The 10,960-nt window shown below is 44.3% G+C and overlaps 1 protein-coding gene across 2 annotated transcripts; it reads left to right on the top strand.

Moving 5' to 3' along the window:
- Nucleotides 1-248: 248 nt before the first annotated feature.
- LOC147453805 (uncharacterized) lies at nucleotides 249-8,642 on the top strand. Of its 2 annotated transcripts, XM_086515900.1 has the most exons (6): nucleotides 249-1,545; nucleotides 1,630-1,729; nucleotides 3,284-4,949; nucleotides 5,434-5,502; nucleotides 5,585-7,374; nucleotides 7,462-8,642. In XM_086515900.1, the coding sequence occupies exons 1-6, from the start codon at nucleotides 653-655 to the stop codon at nucleotides 7,984-7,986; spliced, it is 5,043 nt and encodes a 1,680-aa protein (XP_086372026.1). In that variant the 5' UTR covers nucleotides 249-652; the 3' UTR covers nucleotides 7,987-8,642. The 2 variants fall into 2 exon arrangements, with proteins under 2 accessions (XP_086372026.1, XP_086372024.1); XM_086515898.1 differs by having other exon boundaries at nucleotides 5,585-8,642.
- Nucleotides 8,643-10,960: the final 2,318 nt, after the last annotated feature.

The raw sequence follows: 10,960 nt of genomic DNA, 5'->3' as shown, positions 1-10,960 counted from the left end.
TATGAGAAATTTTAAAGGTAAATTGATTGAATATTGAAGATTTTTACACTATATTTTTTCAAATTTTAAAGGTACATCGCAAAATCTCTAGGTGTGATTAATCATTACACTAAACCTAGGTGCCCTTGCATGTAAGGGGGGCGGACGGACGGTTATACTGGATGAATGTGAACGAGGAGGATTGCTTGGGAGGGAATGCACCCTAGCATAACAAGAGGTTTCAAAAGGTGATGATCATTTTCAAAGCCAAGGCTGAGAGGCTCATCTTCTCCCAGGAGAAAAGCAGCCCCCCCACTAGGCCTATCATCAGCACGTTTTGTCTGTTGCGTCTTGCACTCATCACACTTCTTCTTCCCACCGCGAAGCTCACCATTGTCTGTCAGGACCTGCTTCCCTTTCACCTCCTCATCTTCGCTCTCCTCGTCATTTCCTCTAGTTTGCCGTAGATCCGCGTTCTCATTCACTTGAAGTAGAGCCTGTGAAGTAGAGCTTGTAGCTCCTTCTTCTTTTCCTTGCCTCATCTGGCTCGCTGCCTCTTTCCATTCTTGTCACATGGAACTTCCGCACCAGCGATGTGCTTCAACCGCCTTCTTTTCCGCAGGTGTTTCTGAAAGGCCGTTGTAGGCGGTTCTGTTATTTTGCTTGCATCACCATGTTCGATTTAAATGAGGTCCCCGATCTGCCTGCCCTAGAGGCAGATGGGAAGGCAGCCCCATCGCCTACCTCTAACGGTGATGTCAATAATGACATTCCCCAAGAGGCTGCCAGTTCGTGTAAGTCACTTCCCTTATCTCATTCCTCCATGAAAGATGATGGACCCAATCCTGTTGTAGAAGAAGTGGACTCAGTCAGGGAGAATCTTACATTCAAGCGTCCGGCGGCCTCTTCGTTATCGTTGGAATTGACGCCCACGAAGCGCTACAATGCTAGCGTTTCTATTACGGCTCAACAGCAAGATGGCGATCGTGAAGATGCTCCTAATCATTCTGCTATGGGAGACCTCGGATTGCGTTTGCCTCAGGAGCAGCTGCTCGACCAGCAGAGTATTGCAAACGAAACAGATCATTCTAACACTGTAGGCAAAGTAGCGTTTCATTTCCTGGGTGTTAGCTCGGGAGATGCAAGCACGTCACGCAAACATGAACTATTAGAAAGTGGGACACCTGTCAATAAACAAGATAATGGTATGACAGGAACGATCCTGTCTTTGGAATGCGATCGGGAACCTGTCGCTGCATCAGAAGGATCTGCCCTTGGTTTATCGCTTGGCGGCATTTTTAGTGGAACACGAACCCTCAACACCATTGGCTCTATTTCCAAAGGAAAAGAGTCGATTGCAAGTGGCGTTGGTAAAGTTGAAGTACTATCCTTGGCCTCAAGAAAAAGTTCGGACTTGTCTCCGTTTTGGCATGGCAAGCTGCGCCCTAACGACAGTTTCATATACACTCCCATTGTGGCATATTGCCTTGGCATCATGACTCCTCATTCAAGGCTCAAGAAGCTACCTTCAACGTTGATGCCAAGGAGATTTTTGAAGTTTGAGGAGTACGTAGCTTGTAGCAACTAAACTACTGAAGGCATCTGTTTAAAGTTTCGTGTGTTGTGCGTTAACATTGGATGTTCTTGCAGGTTGGAGAAGACTGTAAACAAAGGTGTTACTGAGCCATTAATACAGTTCAAACCTTCCATGGAAGCTTCCAACGAGGAGGTCAAGCTTTTCTATGCAATGGTAAGATGATAGCTTCGTAAAAGCAGATGGGGATTTACCTGGTTGCATTGAGGGTTATGAAAGGAGATGTGCATGTTCAATAACTATGTGGATTAGGACTTGGGAAATTTTGAATTTTATTTCATATGATTAAAAAAAAAGCGATTTTGATGTGTTTTCAAGCTTCAACGCTCCATATCAACCATCGAGGTGCATATATGTTGTGAATGACATGTATGATTGGTGAGGCTGAGACTGCTTGTAGTTGTAGGGTAAAGGGGTCGTTGTTGCGCGACTTCAGATATTGGGTTGGAGAAAGGGGAAGTGAGCCAAATGCTTGACATGGTTTGTTCGTTGTGCATTTCCACACACAGCCAGTTTATTTCATTTTATGTTGTTAACTCGATATTCAAGGGAAGCCAGTTAAGAAGGGAGTAAGATGTTTGCTAAGTGCAATAGGAGGGCGTTATTGCACATCATTTCATCAATTTAGGCGTTGGTGTTTTGAATATCTGCCAAGAAGCGTGACCTTTGCTGCTCTTTACATAAGAAACAAACAGTCGGCCCCTGCTTGTTGGCCAGCTACCCAAATGTTAAACTGTGGGATGAACAATTGGTTGACCCTTGCTTGATGGCCTGTTACCCACTGTTGAGCTGTGCGAGACACCATCAACACATCATCACAGGTATAAGTAGAACCTGATTGTTATTATCGTGGCTATGTCATCATGGAGTCCTGACTAAAGAGTGGCTCCCTAGCCAATTGAAAGGGGAACACTCTTGCAACTGTAGGAAAAGAGTGGCCGCATAATATTAGCAGCTGATTTACCGACATATGGAATAAGAAAGGCGGCTTCTTCACTTAGCGAACATTTGTCACTTCAACCAAGGCCTGTGTGAGACTTGAGCAGATGGTCATAACCCAAGGTGATTGAGCCCAATCAACAATAGCTTTACAATTGCAGGCAGTCACAGGGATCAGTGTTCAGAGATTACTTTTACTGAACCGCAGATAAATTGTGCATCTACACCTTTTAAAGATTATGGTGTCTCAATCAATGTGATTGGGTGGGTGGCTTCCTGCCGAAGTACAATGAAGGAATGCTAAACATGAAGTTAAACATGCAGTCTGGTGGTTTGAGCTTCTTTTGCTCCTTCTTGTATGTTTTTGAGAATCAATATTTGATGTCCATAATTGGAGAATGGAACGTGCTTGCCCATTTGAGTACTTGCCCATTTGAGTACATTCAACTATCCTTTGGACAGAAACTATTGCTTTGTTGGCCTAAGTCTAGAATGTATGAGAAACCCATGCGAATGCAAGTATTTGAATGGCCACTTATGAGCTCCTGTAAGCTCGTGGTTTTTGGTATTGCTTTCTAGGCGTTCTTTTTGTCTTAGACTCCTGGTTTGTATGAAGAGTTTTGACCTTGATGCTGTAGTGCTTAACCGGTAAGTCATCTTCCAATAAACGTTTCTGCAATGTAACTAATATCAAGGAGGATCGTTCTGTACTGCAATGCTTGCCCAAATTTGAATAGTAAACTCTATTGATTGATCTCTTGAAACTGATAGGTGACAGCATTATCTCGTGGCTCGGAGATCTTGCAGTCTCCCACTTTTTCTGGCTCAACTTCAGGCCTGCAAGGTTTGCCTGCAGATGGTCAATCTGCAGCTTTGATTTCATGGGATGGCGATAGCTCAGATGCCAAGTTTTGTTTAATTTCAATTCCAAGCATACAAGCTTTGCTGAAATTCAGCAAACCTAGCTCAATTGCTGAAGCTTTAGAAGGCATAGATGGGCTAGATCCAGAGTCCCTCTATGGTATCATCTGTCACAACACCTCTGGAGCTTCAAACAAAAAGCTTGATCCCTTGCCTTATGTGCAGAATACAGGGAAAATTGACTCAAGCAGGCGGCCTGAAAGAGTTTTGGAGGATAGTATTACGTCTGCTGAAAGAGGAAAAGACACCTCAACAGTCAACCACACCACAAGCCCCTCTAACAGGAAACATCTCACAGCACGACCAGATGGTTTGAGCAAAAGTGTGTCATTGCAACCCATTCGGAGCTCTATCAGAGATATCAATTATAAGCTTGATCTTGAAGAAGCTGGGAAAAGCTCTAAGAGGCGTTATGAGAAACAATTATCCTCCACCGACAGGGTACATGAAGCAAGTGGAAAGTACCATTCCAGAAATGGTAGTGGAACTCGTGATTTTGATGAAGGTGACAGGGGTCATCGTAGCCATGAGCAAGGGCAATCCAAGCAGAGAGAGAAATTGAGTGATGCCAGACATGGTTCAAGGCAGGAGTGGAGAAGTGACAGATTGAAAGAATCTCAGAGGCGGAGTAAGGATGATAGAGATTCTAGCAAGCAAAGAGCCAAAGAGAATCACAGGCACGCTTATCGTGATGAAGAGAAGGACAAGACAGCATTGAAGTCACATGGGACAGGAGAGCTACGTCGTGATCAGGATAAGCTCCATTTTAAGGAAAGAGAGAGATCAACAAAAGAAAATGTCATGGAAGATTTTAAATTGAAGTCTTCAACAGAAAAAAATAATGCTGGTTCCAAAAATAAAGTATCCCTGTCTCATAGGATTAGTCCAGACCATGATTCTAGTAGGTTGAGTAGGAAGAGGGACAGGGAGGATGAGAAGGAGCGAGCAGTCTCTGCAAAACGTCCACGAGAGTTGGGAGATAATGATTCTAAGCAGCTAATAAAGGACTCAAGTAGTGACTTGAAGCCCAAGCCAGGGGTTGAGCGCATTCATGATTATTCACCACAGGGAGAGAACGTTTTTGTTAATGGATCAGATTCTACCAAGTCTGCCAAAAATCATCAGACCTTGGATATTGCCAATGGGAGTTTTGATGGCACTGTTGGCATGGACATGGATGCTCATATGTTAGATGCAAATTTAGCGATGCCTTCACCAGGGCATGGTACTGTTGATGGTGGCTCGAAGATGAGTAATGAACCCTGTGGACTTTCTCTCTCTCTTCTAGGTGCAGGTGAGATAATCACAAGCCGAAATCCCTTGAGACTCTTTGATGAAAGAAGTGGGCAGGCAGAGGATGGTGGAGTGCCTTCTGAGATCTTGGTCGATCCCTCTCTTGATAAAGTGAATGAGGAGAAAGACTTGAGTGTGGAGTTCACCTTGGACATCCCTGATAAGGAAACGAGGACTTGGCTTTTGTCAAAGCAAAACACATTTTACCTGGAAGAAGAATACGGTTAGTATAATTTTCTTACCTAGTTCTGGTGTTCATTGTCTATGGCTGGGTTCAGACGAAGGCGGCGGAAAACTGCACCTTTCTCTCCTGCCTCCGTCTCCCCAATTCACAAGAGCCGGTGGCAACGCTCACTGAAGGGGAAGCGCAGGGAATCCAGCCAATGAACAGCTTTTGTGCCCTCTCTTTCTGTGCAACCCGTGAATCATGCTGAAAAGGAGGCGGAAGCAAGCCATTTTCGGGGGGGGGGGGGGGGGGGGTTGGGGGGGTTGGGTTGCCCAACATATTGTGGGTCCGGCAAAGGCTGGAAATTTTTTCGTCCAATGGCTGCTGTCCACAGAGGATCCACACCCCTGTGCCTTCCCTTGCCTCGGCTACGTCTGAACCCAGCCTATGTTTCAAATGAATTGGGCCTTCAAGCTGGAATAAGAGTGATAGAAGCACCTTGTAAAGTAAAAACACTGATTCTTTTTTGTTCTCTACACAGGGGTCCATGCCACTTTAACTGCGGATCCTGTCAACTCTGATGGTGATGCAAAGATAGATCCGCAAACTGGTGAGGTCCTTGTTCAACATAGGCTCCTCTTGCTCCTATTGACGACCATTTTATCTTTCTGAGTATAATTTCGTCTTTGCAGGTCTAGTAACTGTGAGAATTTTTGCCATCCCATCCGAGTCATGTGACACAGCAGAAGACAAGTGGTTTCTTGATCAAGCGTCAGCTACAGTGAAATCTATTGCTTCAAGGGGAGTGTTCATCAAATGCTTCTGGTATGAGGGTCCAGTTCAGATACATCCTGGAGATGGAGCACCTTCTGTTCCTGTTATTGTAAAGAAAATCAAGGGTGAGGATGGAAAAAACCTCGAGAGAATACAGGACTTGACTGGAGTAATGATCGGTGTTGTGCTACGTAAATGTGGTACTGGAACACCGCATGAGATGGAGCTTCTTTCTCGTCCTCGATTTATAGGTTTGCGACTGAAGTGTGTGAGGAGGAAAGGCCTGTTGGAGGCCTCCAAGGAAGCTGAAGCTCTGCTTGAATCTGTTGCTGACCACTTTTCAAAAGAACTGGCAACTCACATCGCAACACACATTGTAGATTTACAAGCGTCAGCTCTGCATCCTTGTGAAACCATATCAAACCAGGGCTCTCCTTTAGTCCCCACAATGGCCACAAAAGACCTGCTTCCAAACTTACCAGTTAAGGATGAGGGCTCTCCAGGTCCTTGTAAACTAGATGAGGCTTCAGTGCTGGGTGCAGACCGCAGGATCCTTCTTCCCAAGGAAGAGCCTGATGCCACTCTATCTACAGAGCTGGAGGTAGCCTCTAGGTCATTATACGTGAGCAGTTTGCCTGACCACGTTACCCCCATCAAAATTCATAATATTTTTGAGAAAGTACTCAGAGAGAAGCTTGAGCCTTGGGGCAATTTTGACCATTTTTCTGATCTGGTGATAGATGTGAAGTACAAACCAGAAAAATCTAGTGCATTGGTTTTGTTAGTGAGTGATGCTCTTCTTAATGCATCACTCAAACTGTATGCAGAGGATATTACTGTTTTTCAGAATATGAAGATAGAACTTGGCCCCTCAGAAAGACAAGGTTCTGTAACCAGAGTTGGGGTCAGAAGTAGGGATTCGGTCAATCGCGAGCATGTGAGGAGTACCACCTTAGGTAAAAGAGAGGAGGAAAACATTTCAAGAAGACAAGGAGCAGCTAACAATGATGACGATTCTGAGTGCTCACAAGATCAATGGTTTGCAGAGAACATAGCAACTAGGACCGATCCTTTTCCTAGTAGACCCAGACCCCTTTTCTTAAGTGAGTTGATGAGGAATGCATCGGCTCCAGTAATAAAGCAGCTATTTGAGGACATCATCACTACTTACATAGGTCCTAATCTGGTGAGTCCTGGGGGACGGCAGTTGGTTCTGGATGTGAGATATGTTCCATCAAGAGGCTGTGCATTTGTTGATTTAGCTACTCCAGAATTAGTGGAGTTCATGCTTGATTTGCATTCTCGAAGACCAGAGGTTTTCATGAACATGAAAATGGAGCTGGGAAGAAAACCCGTTCCTTACTCAGTAGAGGAAGATGGTGGAGGGAGGTTAAATCTTCGTTTGCACGGTAAGTCGCATTTCAGCTCTCAGACATTTGGCTATCGGCTCTCCTTAGCTTCTCGCAAAAAGACGGAGAAACGAACGAACGGAAGCTTCGATCTGGAGGATTCTGATAAAGGTGATGATCTACTATGGTTAAGTGCACGGATGAAAAAACAACGGTCTGACCCTGAGAAGACTATCTACGTGGATAGGCTTCCAGAAAATGCCACTGAAGGCACGATCAAGAAAATATTTGAACGTGTTCTTGGGCAGAAAGTAGCCCGGGAAGAATTGGATGCATTGGGTGATCAACTGATAACTGAAGTGAGACATGTACCTACAAAATACTGTGCATTTGTTGTGTTTGCTACTGAAGATCTCACAAGAACAGTTTTGCATCTGTATAATCAGGATGAAGAAATTTTTGAGAGCATGCGCTTGAAACCTCATTTTCATTCGCGAATGGAGGATCTTTACAGAGATGAGCTTCAGGAGATTGATGAGATTGTTCATACCCCTTCCCTCAGAGAAAGAATGGCAAGTCTTGATAGCGACAATGCCAGGTTACGGCAGCCAACAGATCTCCACGACTCTCGTACAACAAGATCAGCAGCACATCGAGCAATAACCGCTTCTGCATTTAGAGAGGTTGACAGGCGAAGGTCTGTCTATGTGGACAAAATTCCTGAAGACCTGTCCGAGTCCACGATGACGGAGATGTTCGAGAAGGTGTTCCGGATGAAGAAGCATGGGTATGATGGGCATATGGTTTCGCAGGTTGCGTACTTCAGGGACAAGTTTGATCCCAGTAAGCTATGTGCTTTTGTGGAAGTGAAGACAGAAGGTGGTACACAGGATTTGGTGGACTACTACAATGCAAATCAAGATGCGTTTCGAGGAATGCGGGTGAGGCCTGGTTTCAAGTATCACAGCTGAAAAAATAGCCTTGTGTTTGTAATCGACAAGCATGGTGTCAGTGTAGATAGTGGTGCTGTATGCAATGAGCCAGAAAATTGAAGAGCTGCGTCGTCTCTACAAATCATTCCTAGCCACAACTACGATGTCTATTAGCATCTCAGAATGGTGTGAACACTCTGATAAAATATCAAATGCCCCAGGGGCTTGTAGACAATGTATCGCTGGACCTTAAGGACCAGCTGCTAACTATGCGGAGTCCATTCTCGACTGCGTGCGAGCAGTAGTTGTACATGTATCCAGAGGCATGTGCCCCTGTTGAAGAAGTGCCCATTTGTCTGTAAGCTTTATGAAGACGAATCTGCAGTATAGCAGCTAGCAATGGCCCCTACTCAGTGCGGACTCGTGGGTTTCACTGAAGACTTAAAAGACTACGTTCAATGAGAAGAATGCAAAATAACATCCTCTCTGACGGTAGAAAGAAACATGAGGGAGAACCCCGTTTTTTTTTTCATGGCTTACAAGGATACTTCTTTCCAAGAGCCTTACTCTTCACTGACGGTGCTTACAAAGATGATGTGTTTTAGTGCTCTCTCTCTCGTGTGTTCCGCTTCTGAGTAACAGGTCTTGAGTTCAGGACTGGTCGGATAAATCTTTAGAGCTCTCTTGGCAATGTCCCTACGATGTTAAAACCCCCTTCCCCCACACAGCACACACCTATTAATTATCTATCTCTAAGATTTTCAAGGTATTTGTAGTTTTTTATACATGTATAATTTTCTATTTTAGGGCAGAGAGAGAATGTTAGGAATAATGTCCAATGAAACCAGTGGAAATGGTAATGCTAGGCTTTGAAAGTTGCCTGTAGCATGTTGGAATACTCACTAGCCGCTACCTCATATTTTAAGATTTCTCCAAGCTTTTTGGGGATCAAATTTGCCCTAGGAAGGTATAAAGGTATTTTCCACGAGAATAAATAGCAAACATAGGGTGATTTCTAAAATAGGGTTTATTTCAATCTTGGCTAAAATTAGTTTTGCTTGGTAGGCATTGCTATAGAAGTTTGTAGGAACATTATGTTTAATGCGATTTAATAGATGCTCAACAAATTCAAAATACGGAAAGGATTGATGAACTAAGAAAAATTGAAGTGTACTGTTGAGTTGGCAATCGCGTGCAGGTGTTATCCAAGGGTGCAAGGCAAGGAAAAAACGGTGTTTGTGTTGAGCTACATGAAAACAATGTGAATAGTTAAACGTTTCGTCTTGCAATGAGACGCATAGTGAATACACAAAATTCATAGTGCACAAAAAAGTGCCATAAATTATGAGGAACGGAAGTCGTGCCCTTATACATTATGTGTTGTCCAAGTAAATCCTTAGGCATGGGTCTATTCGAAATGTGCCCTATTGAGAGATTGGTGCCTCCGACCTTGTAGTTGAACATGAGAACATGGAACACAGAAACATAAACATCATGAGAGACCTTTCAGAGATGTCTTCACACTGTGGCTAAAACCATGCTGGGCCAACCATCGTTTTAGCCACTGAATGAAAATGCCCCCCTTAAAAAAATCAGGTCGAATTGCTAAACAAATTTGAAAGGTGAGAGAACTTACAAGATACTAGAACATTGGCATTTGAGAAGTCCCGTTGGGCAAAATGACAAATTCATACTAGAGATTTGAACTGGTCAGTCCTGAAACTAGCAAAACACAAGTTGTTCGAGACAAGATCTCTCGTGCTATGGGCTCGCGGTAGTGATGCTGAGGAGGCCATGCTTTGGCTGCAAGGAGTTGCTGGTACCTATTAAGGTTCTAGCCGTGGGGTTAGGGTTATTGTAAGGCTCTGCATTTTTTTCTGCATCACTGCAATAGAATCCAAAGTGAATAGCAGGCTTCTCCTAGGGCGACTTGACTGCAATAGTAGCAGGCTATCGCATACTCAAATGTACGTAGGCGTTTCTCAAGCCAGGGCCCTGCTAGAACTTTGTCAGACTTTCGAAACGAAGGACAAGTCATCTTGTTGAATCAACTAGCTTTACGATGATCTGCAACGCAAGGCGATTCAAAAATCTAGAGCCTTACAATAACGCTACACTGCAACGTGGAGCTCTCTGGGAGATCTAGGTAGAGCCTCCGCTATTGGTTTTGGCATATTCTTAATGGCTTCAAAAAAAATAAAAGATTCTCCCATCAACAACAAAAACAATGTGCTAGTCTATAGCATGCAACAACGACCTATAGACTAGCAACAGCGAGTGCAATGACAAAACACGTAGATTTACAACAATATCGACTAAATGTGAGGACGTATACAACATTGAGAGAGAGAGAGAGAGAGAGAGAGAGAGAGAGAGAGAGAGAGAGGACACTTTAAAGAGAAGAGGAAAAATGAAGGAAAAGAAAACACAAATATATCAATGTGAAGTTGACCACCTCTTTATATGGACACAAAAGGTCTTTTGAGTTTCCACCTTCGTATGCTTTTTGACTTTCCACTTTCATGTGTCTTTTCATTTCCTAAACTCACCCTTCTCCTACGCATCGTTTCGAAAGAATTCTTATTTTTTTCAAATTGGGGAGATCTAATAATGGCAGAACTGAAAGTAAATGCTATTACTTTCCAAGATCCACCTGCCATATTCCTCCCTCTCCCATTTTCCACGTCAGCATCCCCCCCCCCCCCCTGCCCCCTGTGCTACCCACGACCCTCCATACGCGGCTACCCTTTGTCTGTCTCACCTCCTTCCGCCCCCAATCCCTAGCCTCTCGGTACACAGAATTGCAGCCACCTTGAGAGAGAGAGAGAGAGAGAGAGAGAGAGAGAGAGAGAGAGAGAGAGAGAGACGCCCCCTGGCTTGACAACCCCCTTGGCTGCCTTTAGAGGCGTCACACACTTGCCTTCGATTATTTACCCTTCCATGCAGAGAGAGAGTGCCCCTGCTGCTGTAGCTCATCCGTCGCCCTGCTCTGTGTGTGTGTGTGTGTGTGTGT

The sequence above is a fragment of the Adiantum capillus-veneris genome, chromosome 7 (genome assembly GCF_014529385.1).
Source record: "Adiantum capillus-veneris isolate H3 chromosome 7, ASM1452938v2, whole genome shotgun sequence".
Classification (NCBI taxonomy): Eukaryota; Viridiplantae; Streptophyta; class Polypodiopsida; order Polypodiales; family Pteridaceae; genus Adiantum; species Adiantum capillus-veneris.
This window is presented reverse-complemented; position numbering and strand designations above follow the sequence as displayed.